Source organism: Cololabis saira, chromosome 8 (genome assembly GCF_033807715.1).
Source record: "Cololabis saira isolate AMF1-May2022 chromosome 8, fColSai1.1, whole genome shotgun sequence".
Taxonomy (NCBI): domain Eukaryota; kingdom Metazoa; phylum Chordata; class Actinopteri; order Beloniformes; family Belonidae; genus Cololabis; species Cololabis saira.
The window spans coordinates 40,111,417-40,126,870 of NC_084594.1; the positions used below are offsets into that span (position 1 = coordinate 40,111,417).

General features: G+C 41.0%; 1 protein-coding gene across 1 annotated transcript in view; it reads right to left on the minus strand.

Annotated features, from left to right (window-relative positions):
• LOC133449557 (receptor-type tyrosine-protein phosphatase gamma-like) overlaps positions 1 to 15,454 on the minus strand; it is a 448,089-nt gene that overhangs the window by 24,196 nt on the left and 408,439 nt on the right. Inside the window, exons 17-19 of the mRNA XM_061728722.1 lie at positions 13,812 to 13,894; positions 7,245 to 7,436; positions 676 to 763 (exon numbers count right to left, since the gene is read on the minus strand). Of these exons, the coding sequence (XP_061584706.1) occupies positions 676 to 763; positions 7,245 to 7,436; positions 13,812 to 13,894 (363 nt within the window). The remainder of the gene's footprint in view (positions 1 to 675; positions 764 to 7,244; positions 7,437 to 13,811; positions 13,895 to 15,454) is intronic.

Sequence of the window (15,454 nt, forward strand, 5' to 3'; positions counted from 1 at the left end):
GAACATGTTGCGTTTATTTATTACTGCAACTTTGATGAAGGTCAGATCATGTTTTATGGCAGATTGATGGAGATAAACATTTGATTCCAAAGTTTATATACTACAAATTTTGACTTCATTTTTCAAAAAAAACTATCAAACCAAACAAACAAGATACATACTGAAAAGTAACAAACAAGTCATTTCATATATATATGTGACTAAGTATGTAAATAAATAAATGTTTTTTCCCTAAAAGTAGACACAAGGTACAAAGGTTGTTATGTATTGTGGCAGAGCAACATTGATTTAACATCTTTTGCTATCTGGGGAGCTGAAAAATGAAACGATACAGAGACTAGACGGCATGCCGCCTCCGTTGATCATCGGCCAATAGAGAAAAGGAAAAGAAAAAGAAAGATATCAGAACTTCTCAGCCAGTTCAGGGTCACGATGAAAATGTTTTGTGATGAAGTTCCACCTCTCCTGAACCTCTCACTCATCTCTGAACTCCAGTTGTGTCCAGTTCAGAAACAATCTCAGTACATGACGGTGTAGACGGTGTAGACGGTGTAGACGGTGTAGACGGTGAATCCACACTGATCACGGCTGTTCTCAGACTCTCCCTGGACGCCTTTATCATGACAGACTACAATGTGGAGCAGTAATGACATTTCACATGGATGTAACACCTACCTGACACCTGGTAAGAACCTTTTTCCTTATCGCACTCCTTCTGAGTGGTGACGGAGTCGCTGGACACTGTGTTGCATCCACTGATCAACTGAAAGAGAAAGGGTTAGAGCATGTGATGAGTGTGAACTTTAAACTGCAGACCAGAGCAGTTCATAAACAGTTTCTCTCAACACAAATATCTTTTCTCCATTTAGGCTTAATTAGAATCAGAACCTGCACCTCCACCCTGGATAATCTGTGTGATGGTTATAGAAAGATCAACACAAAGGGGCCTAGACAACATCTTTTCGGACAGTTTAAAATTCAAGCCTCTGTTGTTTAGAAATTTCACATCATTTGAGTACCAGGCCACCATACTGGCTTCACAAAACTCTGTGCCAATGATGAATATTTATCGTCCTCCAAACTCAAGTAAAGCACTATTTTTAACAGAAATGTCAGAACTTTTATCAACCTGCTGCATGGATTATGACAGAACTTTGATCACAGGTGATGCTAATCTGCATTTGGACAATGCCACAGATACCATGGCTATCGATTTTATTCAGCTCCTGCACTCTTTCGATTTTATTCAGCACACTGTGGGTCCGACTCATAACCACGGCCACACACTGGATGTGATCATTTCTAGAGGTCTGAATATTTACATTGACCAAACCATCTATAGGCCAGAGCTATCAGACCACGACTTGGTGTGTTTTAACATGACTGCCACTGCTTTAGAGAAAAATAACACAGAAATTACTATTAAAAAACGCTATTTTAGTCCATCTGCTGCTGATGACTTTTCTCGTCATCTGGCATGCGCCACTCCCCTGCCCTCTACCCCCTTTGTGAACGATTTGGTACAACATTTTAATCTAAAAATAGAATCTGCTATCAACATAGTGGCTCCTCTAAAAACTAAAAAGAAACATCACTCCAGAGTAACACCCTGGGTAAATGAGCATACGTGCTAACTCAAGAAAGAGTGTCGCAGAGCAGAACGGGCTTGGAGAAAAAACAAACTCACTGTTAACTTAGAAATTCTCAGGTCATCAACAGCTGCATATACCAAAGCCCGGCGCTCGGCAAGACAGGCACACTTCTCTGCCATTATCAATGAGAACAAGAACAATCCCAGGGTCCTATTCTCCACCATTGAACATATTCTCAACCCACCTCAGTCCTACAAACAGTCACTACCTGCCTCTGTAGCCAAATGCAATGAGTTTGCATCATTCTTTGATAACAAAATTATTAACATCAGAGCTGGCATTGTGAATGGAGCTCATGCTGCCATGAGTGCAAGCAGGCCTACTGATCCCCCCAGGGGAAGTCTTGCATCTTTTTCTGCAGTTGATGAGGAGGAAGTTCGAAACACAATTTCACAGATGACATCATCCTCATGTTCACTCGATACTATTCCAACACACTTTCTCAAAACAGTTTTAGACAGTATTATTGGTGACATCCTCAGAATTGTAAACAGTTCCATTCATTCAGGTGTTTTTCCAGATTCTCTGAAAACAGCTGTGGTTAAACCCCTTCTCAAGAAACACAACCTTGATCCCACTGTGCTTGGCAATTACAGACCCATTTCTAATTTGCCCTTCTTAGGCAAGGTTCTGGAAAAAATAATCTACCATCAACTGGATGTCTTCCTTCAGGAAAATATGGTCCATAACAAACTGCAATCTGGATTTAGGAAAGGACATAGCACCGAAACGGCGCTTCTAAAAGTACTCAATGACCTTAGAGTATCCGCAGATAAGAAACATATGTCTGTTCTTCTACTCCTAGACCTAACAGCTGCGTTTGATACTATTGACCACTCAATTCTTATACAACGTCTGAACTACTGGGTAGGTCTATCAGGCACAGCCCTATCCTGGTTCTCCTCATACCTGTCGGGAAGAAGATATTTTGTCAATCTAGCTGACTCTGTCTCAGACACTCACATAATTAGCTCTGGTATTCCACAGGGCTCAATTCTGGGCCCTCTTTTGTTCTCTCTGTATATACTGCCCCTGGGAGAGCTTATTAGTGCTCATGGAGTGAACTTTCATTTTTATGCTGACGATACTCAGCTTTATCTCTCCGTAGCTCCAGATGACCCCTCTGCCCTTGATCCATTGTTGACCTGTCTCTCTACCATTACATGCTGGATGAGTGAAAATTTCCTCAAATTAAACGAGGACAAAACTGAAGTTCTCATAGTTGGCTCCAATGAGCAGAAAGAATTAATTAAAAACAGACTTGGTAACCTTACTGTAGCAAATAACTCTACAGTAAGGAACCTGGGGGTTATCATTGACTCTGACCTAAATTTCAATGCGCATATGAATTACATTACCAAAACCGCATTCTTTCACCTTAGAAATATTGCACGCATTAGATCATATCTTTCTCTGGTTGATGCAAAAACACTGGTCCATGCATTTGTTTTCTCCCGCATCGATTACTGCAATGCACTATTTTGTGGCTTACCAAAAAAAACGTCAGACCGGCTTCAAATAGTCCAGAATGCAGCAGCAAGAATTTTAACCAGAACCAAAATGAGAGAACACATTACCCCTGTTTTAGCCTCACTACATTGGCTTCCAGTAGTTTTTAGGATTGATTTTAAAATTCTCTTACTGGTTTATAAAGCCTTAAATGGACTAGCACCTTCCTACCTCCTCGACTGCCTACCTAGATATGTCCCGGGCCGCCATCTCAGGTCCACAACCGCTGGTTTGCTCGAAGTGCCTAAGAGGATGGCAACTAAAAGACATGGCGAGGCAGCTTTCTGCTTCTACGGCCCGACAGCCTGGAATAAACTTCCAGTGCACCTTAGACAGGCATCCTCAGTTGACATATTTAAAGCACAGCTCAAGACCCACCTTTTTACTCTTGCTTTTAGTTGAATTTTAAAGGTTCGTTCTTACCTGTGTGTGACCCTATTTATGCTTACTGCCGTGCCTGTTTTACTCTTTTACTGTTTTTGCTCTTTGCTATTGCTTTTATTGTTGGTTTTATTCTGTTTGCTATATTGTTTTTTTTTCACTGTCTTAAAGCTGCTTTGTTTTTATTTGCTTGCTTTGCTTATCTTCTCTTGACATGTAAAGCACTTTGAGTTGCATTCTATGACAGGAAAGGTGCTATATAAATAAAGTTTATTATTATTAAATGCTTTTAAAGTTAAAGAAGACACAAGCATGTGAATAAACCAAATAATATTTAAGATCAATAGCAATTATAAAGAGATCTGCAACTTTCAATGAACTATTAACATGAAGCAGTCAGATCAAAAAGTCAAAAACAAATGGATTAAAAATATACAAACATAAAGGCTAAATTATCCTGCAAACATACATCTGCACATGGTTGGTACGAAGGGTCTGGGTTGATATTCAGGTTAGAAAAACAGGCGGTAATGTTATTTTAAACAGGTAATATGTATCAAGACATCTTCCATCTTCCAACTGACAATATAAAACTGAATTCTGCATATATTACACATCGCTGAGGATGAAAAAGGTACAAGGTATAGGCCTGTTTACACCTGCAGTCCTGACATGTCCCTGCCCGACAGGGAGAGAGAGAGACTCCATACTGTAGCACACCTTGAAATGTGTTTCCAGGAGGAATGGCACAAAATAACAGCTGAAACTCTTCATCACCTGCTGTCCTTAATGCCAGAACACATCTGCAGTTTGCTGTGTTTTTTTGAATTTGTTTCAAGCATAAAATGCAAATATGGATGCCTATTTAAAAAAATACATCATATTTTTGACTCGCACTCATTCACAAGGAGAATAAATGTAAGAATCCCAACCTTTTCTAATTGAGATCAGTGCTAAAATTATTTCATTATAGTTCTTCTTAGTCACTTTGGTGCATTTCTCACAACAGAATGAAACTTTGCACAACATTTAGTGGTTTGAGCGCAGCCTATGGGCAGTTTCATGTTCATTTCATCACATGGCATACGCTTTCGGACATGAAACATACAAATACGGGCTGAATTACGATCCAGGTCCTGCTCAAGGTTTCTTCCCTCCTAAAAGGGAGTTTTTACCTGCCACTGTTTATGTTATGTTTATGTAATAAATGATCAGGGGTCATGTTCTGGGTCTCTGGAAAGATCCTAGAGACAACTTCTGTTGTAATAGACACTATATAAATAAAATTGAATTTTTCACACAACTAATGATCTTTGCAATGATTGTTGAACGTGATGTCAAACATTCTGTACATCTGTTTTGAAAATATTTTTATTGTGTTTCCACGAAAATATCCATAAATTACTTTTCTCAGGTGAACCTTATCTTACACTGATGAAAAGGGGTGTGTGAACTATTAGTTGCAACCAACGATGAGCCTCTTATTCACAGTCACTCACAGTTGAACCACATGAACCCCCACTTTACAAGGTATTTATAAACCAGGAGATGGGATCAGCATGAGGGGCACACTGTATCTACAAAGCTGCAATACATGGAAGGTCAGCCTCGTGGAAGAGGGGTGAGGATGCGTGGAGGAAGGGGACAAAACCGGGGAAGAAGAGTAAGAAGAGGCCTGATTCCTGATGAAATCAGGGCAACACTTGTGGATCATGTGTTAAATCATGGCCTCACAATTGCTGAGGCTGGTGGGAGGATGCAGCAAAATGTTGGGTGAACCACTGTCAGATTGATTATTCACTTTTCGTTAGGAGAACAGGTGAGCATACTGTAATTTAGGGTCATTCAGCACAAACTCATTTGCTCTGCACTATCACAGTGGTATAAGAGGCTTGCATTTGGACATGACCTTGTAACCTTTTACATGTAGACTTACAATTTACTAGAACTGTAACTCAGATTTGGTGTGTAAAGAGTAAAGAAAAGAGTATTATAACAGTACTGTAAAAATGTAGCACGTCTACATTTTTGTTTTGTTTTTCTGCACCTCAAAAAGGATTGCAAGACTGACTCCGCAGCAGGAAGAAAGCATTTGTGCTATGGTGGTTGCAAACAATGCTATAAGACTGCAAAAATACAAAGAGCTGTTCTGGAAAATGACAAAATCTTTGAAAATGTTCCATTAATATCAATTTCTACGATAGACAGAGTCCTACATGTACATGAAACAATTGTACAACGTACCCTCCGAAGGGAACGGTGGCTGACTGAAGGAGATCCCTCACCAGTATTTTAGCTTTACTGTAAAACCTTTATGTATTGCTGTGCACTGCCCTTGCACTACAGGGCCAGGGAACCACTGCACATTCACATATCTTGATGAAGTGGGATTCAATCTGGCAAAAGGCAGAGGTCGTGGCAGAAGTCGCATTGGAAAGAGAGTCTCCGTTGATCCCAGGCCAACGAGGAGGGAACATTACAATGTGTGCAGCAATCTCGGAAAATGGCGTCCAAGCCCACATTGCCCGTCTTGGTCTGTACGACACACAACACCTGTTGACTCTTTTGAACTCTCTTTATAGGGACATCATCCCTGAGGATGAAAGGGATGAGCCTGGTGACAATCTGACCAAGTATTAGTAGCTTGGGATGAGGGAAGCTTCCACCACCCTGCTGTGCTCAGGCAGTGGTTTGCAAAGCATCTCCCTCCCTACTCTACAGAGCTTTTCTCTTCCTGGAGGTGGAAGGTATATGACCAGTGTCCACATCCCCAAATGACCCTGCTAGCCATGGATGCAGCTTGTGATGACATCACAGCAGAGTCTTGCAGAGGGTGGATTCAACACTCAAGAAGATATTTTCCTCGGTGCATTGACAGAGCTGATATTCGCTCTGATGTAGATGAAGATATGTGGCCAGACAGACTGGAGCGTCTAGTTGTCCATGTTTGATTTGCAGCACTGTCTGTTTTACAGTATTTTCAGTTGCAGCACTACTACAGTAAGGTTTACTGAGCCAGAGGGAGTTTAAATTGGTTGTAAATGTTCTTTTTTCCCAGTTGCACAATGAAAACATGTTTTGACAACGCTTTCACTTGCTTTTGAAGAACAAATTATCCATTTAGAGAAAGTGACTCACTTTTGCAGGTTATCTACCATGTTCTGCATTCTGCACTAGTTGTTTTGAGAAATGTCTTAGCAGTGGCCAGTGGGGCAGACTTTAATACTGATGTGAAAAATGCACCAAAGCGACTGAGAAAAACTAAAAACTGAAACTGTTGGCTACTTGAGAAAATTCAGACCAATGTGGGTGCGAGAGAGAAAGAAGTATCACATGATGGAATGTAGGCTACTGTATACTATATATTGTGATATTGTAATATTGTGATATAAATACATGAACCGCCTTCCTGCTGATGTAAACATCAACATATTTGCAACCAGAAGCAGGATGTCAAGAATATTTCATATTACCTCATACTTAATCTCCTGAGAAGAAACCTACATATATCATTTTAAAGTTGTCTTTGGAGCTATTTCTTTAGAAATACCTAAAGAAATAATGATTTTCCACTTATTAAATGTTCTACTGAGAAAGACTCTTAACCATTGCATCACTTTTGTTGCTTTGCGGTTGCTCACTAAAAAAACAAACAAACAAAAAACCCAAAGAAGAGAGCAAAGCAGTCCTGGACGATCTCACCATTGGTCTGATCTTGAAGGTGATGAATATGACACGTCCCTTCACCTTGAACTGTTTCTGGTGGTGTGTCTGGCCACAGTGTCCTGCTGACGTGAAGCTGCTGAAGGAGCTCTGAAGACGGGAGGCGGACATTTCAAACCGTTTCCCCGAAACAGCTTCCACCAAGGCCTCATGAACGAAGGTATACGGTTCCTGGAACAGCCAAGAAATAAAATAAAAGACAAAAATGAACTGACCAGCTGATGGGGAAAACATGAACATTGTGTTTTTCTTTGCAACAAAATGTAAACGAAACGTTGGGTTTTTCTTTCGGAGTTGAATATCATGGTGAAAAGTACAGAAACTTTCTCCTCAGAAACTTTCACCTCTCCTCAATGTGCAAATGGGTTTAAACTGGTTGATCAGTAACCTTGTGGCAGAGTGGAGGAGCTGCAGCCACTCTGGCTGACGAGACACAGGTGTGGCCCTTCAGCCTCTCCACCCTGCCAGCCTTATAAGAGGAGAAGCTGCTGCTGAGACGGGTCAGACTGAAGCTGAAGCTGCTGGAGCTGGAAGCACGTGGCTTGGGTGATTTTGCTGAATAAAAGGGTTCTGCACTAAACTCTGTGTCCTCTCTATCCTGTCGGTCGGGCCCCCGTAGCACTGAAAACACCCATGGAACATTCACAGAGCTGAAGGAAAAGGTAAACATATTCCTATACGAATTATTATGAAAAACCTGTTTGGATCCAAATATTTGACACCTGGAATCCAATTAATGAAAGAAGTTTAGTGATGTGGTTTAAAACTTCTTTGATCTATACATAAGAATCATATGCTGAAGTGAACCAGGTCTTTAGGAAAATGAGCCGTCTAAAGCCATGCGATCAAGAGTAGTAGGTCTGTATAGGGATGGAAAGGGGTACAAAGTCATCTTAAAGTATTTATAGTTCCAGCAATCTACAGTTAGACATACTGGATAATTAGACACGGTAAAGTAACGTGGCTACTCTTCCTGGAAGTGGATGTCCAGCCAGGATAACTCCAAAGGCACAACTCAGAATCCTCAGTGAGGCGACAAGGAGCTCATGTGGAGCAGCTAAAGGCTTGAAGACTTCACTGGAAATGGCAAACATCTCTGTTTAGGAATCTGTTTAGGAAACTACCAGAAAGACCTTATTGAACAGTGTATGGCCGAACCCACAAAAGAAGAAAATAAATAAAACTGCTACGGCTTGAAACAAGGCAACTAAACAAAATAAATGATAATTGTTTGTCTATTTTTGGCATAAGCACATTCGTTATTACTGAAGATCAGATCAAATTTAACATTTTTAAATTAATGCAGTTAAGTCCAAAGGGTTCCCATACTAGTTTTCAAACACTGGACATTTTAATATGTACAAGGTGCTATATGTCTCACCACTGCATTTGACGATGGCCATTTTCGCTTTGCATGTTTAAGGTTTCAACTTTGTTTACTTTTACTGAAATAAAACCCTATGATTCATGGACCGTGATGTTTTTTTTCTCTTTTCATTTTTCATAACCATCCCTAAGTCAAACTGTAATAGTAACAATTGCTTAAATGAGCCTATAATGCAATGCAACGCCTATCTGGGGTTTCACAGCAGCAGAGCAGACGATGCCACGTAGCTGCAGGCTTAGCAGGAGAAATACAAACATCAACTAGACACTTTTGGATTTATGACTGCCAAACCGCCCGAAAGCCATCAATGTTAATGAGGAGATCTGGAATATTTTCTTGTTTAATGTACTCACAGAAAATCTCTCGATTCCACAGCACGATCATTAGTTTATTCATGCCAAAATGTCCATTACTGCTCCTCCCTGGGCAAGTGTGTGCCTGTGCTGGAAATGTAAACAGGCTTCACACTTGAGGGAGTGACATCTGAATTATTTCTGTTACCCAAGATGATGGTGCAAAACTATGGTGAAATCATGCACTATATATGTGTAATATATATATATATATATATATATATATATATATCTATATATATATGGTGCATGATTGGCACCAGAAATCCAGTGAGGAGGAAGAAGGTGCAGAGGAAGAGCCATCATGGAAAGAAAAACCAATGCGCGGCATGTGCCATCGACAGATGTGTCTGACATTGAGAAATCCCACCAGTGGCTGGAAAAAGGCTGGACTGAAGAACAGCATGAAGGCATTAATCATAGCAGCACAAGAACAGGCCTTGAACACGAGAGCGATAGAGGCGAGTGTCTATCACACCAGACAAGACTCCAGCTGCAGACCGTACAAAGATGCCCCAGGGACAATCCAGCTCATTATACTGGAGCTGGATGCAAAACGCTGGCATGTAAAACACACATGGAACAAGACAACCAGCAACATCTGCACTGAGTTTGGGTTGGAAGTCCGAAAGTCAATGTGGGAGATACCTCCATGGGTGGTGGAGAGTAAAGGACGAAAGACCCTGAGGGAGGTTCAGATCAAGACCAATAAACTGCTGATGGCTAACCAATTGTTGAGGCTCCAGATAGAACAGAGCCATTATTTTGTACTACTACTACTACTACTGTCATTTAACAGACGCCTTTATCCAAAGCGACTTACATCTGAGACACACACACCATGAAGCAATTAGGGTTAAGGACCTTGCTCAGGGGCCCAAGGTGGTTCATCTTGGTTGCTATTCCGGGGCTTGAACCTCCTCCAGACCCAAGCTCCTCTGTAGCCACTAGACCGCCACCCCCCTTTTAGTTTGTTTGTTCAGTTTTTTTACGTCAATGGCTCTGATGCAGCGATCCCAACAGACTCCAGATGAGTTTGCACTTTCCACAATAGACTTACAGAAGATATTTAAAATTTTACAGTAAACAGTGAAGCACATAAGCTTCCCCCAGAGGTCCAGTCTGCTCTGTCCCTTCTTTACGACAGCATCAAGATTGCACCTCCAGTCCAGTCTGTTGTCCAGGTGAACACTGAGGTATTTATACACCACCTCCACCACCACCTGCACTTCTGTCCTATGAGTTTCTTTTACAGTTTTGCAGGCTGGATGGTGTTAAACGCACTGGGGAAATCGAAGAACAACACTACTCCCTGCTTTGTCTAGATGTGGGTTTGTTGAGACAGGTTTATGATGGCATCAACCCTACAACGATATGTAAAGTGCAGTAGTTTCTTAAAAGGTGCCTGTTTGCCTACTCAGGTGGACCAAAAAATGGCAAATGGTGCACCAGCATCTGTACTGATGTGGTTCGAGATAAAAATGGAGCAGGATCAAAATCCTTGAATGAGTTGGAAGAAGATACAGTTGAGGTGTGTCGTGGAAGCTGTAGGTCAAGGGAGGATGGAGGTCCATTTAGCTGGGGGCAGGAGAGGGTGCTGTGATAGTGTCTGAGATGAAACTAGTGAAGAACATGTTTGGTTTATTGGTTCTGTCCAGAATTCAATCTGACAGATCCTACTTCCGTTACAAGCCTGTTATCTTCTTCATCCCTAGCCACACTTCTCTTACGTTGTTCTGCTGGAACTTGACCGTGTTGTCTTTAATCTTGACTTTCAGATGTTTTTGTACTTTACTCAATCATTTTTTCTTGTAAAGTAGTTCTTATACAGTATGTGACTGGATATCCAGGGTTTGGTATGGGGGAAGCACTTCTTTGTTCTGGTGGAGATGGTGTTGTCCACACAAATGTTTAAGTAGTTAGTCACAAACACAGTCAAAGCATTTGATATCATCTCCATGCAGTACATACTGTAGAATGCATCTCACTTTGAAGCCTCAAAACATCCCAGCAGTTTCTTCAGCTTCCTGTGGCCACCTCCTCACAGTTCTTTTGGCCACAGGTTGCCTCTGAACAATAGTTTATACATATAGTTGAGAAAAAACTAGATCGATTTTTTTAGATAGAAAGTGAGAGAAGCTTCAAGCAGCGACGCTTTTTAAAAATAATTTTGTTTGTCTCGGCGCTGCTGAAAAGTCAGCTGGAGCCACGAGCAGCTATGAAGAGACAGAGCTCCTGGTAGATCTGGTCGTTCCTTATCACCCGTCTAGATCCCTTTTTAATTCTCTCCTCAGCACCAGGTTTATGAATATCTGCACCTCAGAGTTGGATCATGAAACAGACTTTTGTGCTGCCATTGCTGGTAGAATAAAATGAAGAAGAAGCCGTGAGTCACTCTTTTGCTGATTTCCGCCTCCTGACTCAGACGTCTGACGGCCCCGGCCCCAATCGGTGGCCTGTAGTGTGATGACGTCAGATGCAGCCGACTCAGCTGCTTAGAACCTCGGCAGAATAGTTACAGAAAAGTATCTACTCGACCCGCCTCGACCAGCCTCAACCCTTAGTGGAGAAACGCAAAACCGAGGCGAGATGAGTCGGGCTGAGTAGGTACTAGTGGAAAAGCGCCATAAGTGATTCTCCGTTTTGCTGTCGGGAAAGTCATCTTGTCCCTGCTCCCGTGATCATCTGTCAACTCCAGCCCGTCTCCACGTCACCATCCCAGACACAGCTCAGGCCAGCTACTCATCAGCTCTGTTTCCTGATTCACCAGATTCTCTGTGTACCGGCCACCCTGCTCGCCAGCCCTGCCAACACTTCCCCGCACGGACTTCCCCTGCTCTTGATCCTGCATCCTCCGACTCGCCATCACTAATAAACGATTAGTAAGGTAGTAGGTATTCCATAGTGTGTTTGCAACTGGATTCTACACCTCCACGCACAACAAAGTCATGGGCCGCTATCACTTCTACCGCCGGGTGGAAGGTAAAAAAACATTAGAAATCACAGCAGTCAGTTTGTGTTTCCAGCAATTAGATTATTTCCAAGTGGTTTCTTTCCTCCAGCAATTCGATTCCTGAACTCTTTAGTGTGTCTGTATATTTTTGCAGAAGTTATTACTGCCTTATTTAAGCTTATGTTTTTTTTAAAACATATACAAAGCCCTGATTGGGGTGGGTCCTGGTAGTGGGCAAATATAATCATATAACCTGCCCCAGATACCATTTCTGTGTGTGTGTGTGTGTGTGTGTGTGTGTGAACATAGTAATAAATCAACTCTACATCTCCATAAACAGGTAATCAGTTATAGACAGGTTTTTCACTTTTATGCAGAACTGTGTTATGAGCATGAAATGCCCTTCACAAGACAGAGATGTGAGATAAGACATGCTGGAAGTGTTGAGGCCAAGTGGGAAAACTACCGAGCTTGCTTCTTATTACTACAGAGAAGCATTACTATTACTACCTCTCAGTGGATAAGTTGCTTTGCAAGTAGATTTTGCCATCTCATGAATCACTCCAGGAGTTTCTAACCAATTATCTACTGTAGGTGGTCCCTTTATAACCATTTACATGTGATTGCCTCCTTTGCCGAGGCGATAGTAGTTTTAGAGGGTGTTGTTCATATTATCTCCTCTGGTATCATCCAGATAAAGTCATGTGCCCTTCAGTGAGATCTGCTGCCCCTACAACATGTTAACTGACTCAAATACATTTCCAGAATATTTTCAGTATTTCAGGATGTTTTGAAAACATCCTGAAATACTGTAGGTTTTAGTTTGATCAAAATTCAGCAGAAAATAAAAGTGAGAAAGAATACTAATGTCATAAAATGAAAACAAAACAAAGCAACGTAAAAATTACTACAAAAACTGTATTTACTAAGATGCAAAAATGTTTCAGATGTTTTGATTCTGTTTTGCAAGGCTATTAATAGAAAAGTCATTCTTGTTGTCATGTTGAGACAAAAACACTGATCAATACTGCTAGTATTGTTCCACAATAAACACTGCGTGATGGATCTCTTTTCCATGCCTTTTCATCTTTTCGATGAAAGCTTCATTTTAAATCTTTGAACACAGAGCTGATCAGTCCAATCAGCCTGAAACACATTCCCCAGTAGCCGTGGGGCTTGTGCACGCGCAATCCAGTCGCGTTTATTTTTTCTTTCAATAGCACACTCCTGCTGGGTTCTGTATGAACCTTGTTGTTGTTCAGAAGGGAAAGTATCATGTAATCAGACAGTGATGTAAAATAATAATGAAGTCCAACTTGAATGTCTTTGGATGTTTCATTGACTCCATCTGCCATCCCCACAGCTTCTGATCAACCTTGGGTTTTACTCTGGCAGGTTGGTTACAGTCCCATGGACCTTATACTACCTAATAATGTGTGCACTTGTAAGAACATGAAGCTGCTTGGAGAAGCTCTTCAGACAGTATTGATAACTGTGATGCTCACAGTTTTCTCACTTGACGTGGGCTAAATCCCTCATGAAAATAGTCCAGACGTCTGTGATACTAATTTAAGTTAAACCTGTCTGTAATGCAGTGACTTGTGATCATTTTAATAGGTATCAATAAATCTGTCCAGCCTTTTTTAGAATGTTCTTGTTAAACAAACAATAAATAATTTATGTTCGTCTTTTTATTGCTTTGTTTTATCGTGGACTAAATGTGTGCAGATATAAATTACATATTTGCTTTTAATCTAATAACTTCTCAGGTGGAATGATGCATTGTTTCAGTGAACTTTAAGGTCACCTACAAATTAGTCCACATTAGTGCCCGTCTCATTAGACTCACTCACATCCACATGGCTGATATTAATGCAGTCAGCGTGTTTGCAGTCTGTCCCAGCCAGCGGCCTCAGCTTCACTCTGCAATGGTCATCTGAGGAAAAAACACACAGCAACAAAACAGTGAGTTTTTATGAGGTTGTAGCATGTGAAAATCGAGTTACAATAATCAAGATGTGATGAAATGAAAACATTTTTGATCATATCCATCTCAGATTGTCACACAATTCCCCTTCTTGGCAAAATCCTTTTTAAAGGATAAAAACAAGAGCGAAAAAGTGATTTAATTTGAGAATCCAAAGACAAAACGGGGCAAGAGATACCCTGAGATTCCTCACATGAGGCAAGACTCTCTACCATCATGGGGAGAAATATGTCAGGGACACAAACAAGGGCTTCAGTTTTCATATCATTCAGCTGAAGAAAATTCTCATTCATCCAACTCCTGACAAAATCCAAATGCCTAAGCAAGATCTGTTCTTAAAAACATCCTGAGGTTTAAAGGAAACGTAAAGTATGATATCATCAGTATAGCAATGTTAAGAAATGTCTTTAAAAGGGCCTAGATTATGATGCAAAGGGAGCAGATATGAAATAAACAATGTTGTCCCAAAACAGACCCTTGTGGCACACCAAAGATGAGTGATGAAGAGGACTTAAGTTTAGCAGCAGCCACAGAAATGCACCAGCACTGCAGGTTTTCCTCATATCTCTAATCATTTCAAACCTGATACCCCTACCCAGCGTTTCAACCTGTCGAGCAGGACATGACGATCAACGGTGTCAAAAGCTGAGGTCATGTGCAACAAGAATAACATATAGCAATGTCTTCACTGTCATCACTCTGCATCAGCCGTGACTCTATGAAGGGCTGTTTTTGGTAGAGTGAGCCCCGCAAAAACCAGACTGAAAGTGATCAAAGATGCTGTGTCTATTTAAAGCAGCTGTAAGTTGCTTAGCAACAAGTTTTTGCTAAGATCTTAGTAATAAATGGCCAGTTTGGGATAGGTCTGTATCTCCTGAAAAGATAAGGATCAACCCAGAGTGTTTTGAAAGTGGAAGAATGACAAGCATGCTTGAAATAATCAGGGACTTGACCAGACAGAAGGGAAGAGTTGATTATTGTTCATTAAAATGATTGTGAGCACTCGGGGAGCATAGACTGGAAGACATCTTTGAAAAGGGATGTAGGTAACACATAACAAAAAACAAACAAAATGAATTCATTAAGCGAACTCTGACCAACTCTGATTAAACAGATGAAAATCTTTAAAAAAAATTACAAGATAAGCTGGCCTAGGAACTGACAGTGAGACAGCTGAGGGAGGCAAAGAACATCCCACACAATTTTTCACAATCATCAGTTGAGAGAATAGGAGCAGCAGGAGGAGGAGGAGTAACAGTAGTGCTAATGGTGTTAAATAGCACTTTAGGGTTACTTCAGCTCTTTGAAATGAGATTTGAGAATTAGCAGGCCTCACATCTCTAACAGTTAAAAGACACTAAAAGATCCTTTAAGTGGAGACACCTCCATAAACGCTCTTTTCTACCGAAGCGTTTCAGACAGTGAATCCTGTCATTAACTCCGAGGGATATCTTTGAGACAGGAGCTAGACTAGTTTTCACTGGACAGATTTGATTTAAAATGGAAAGA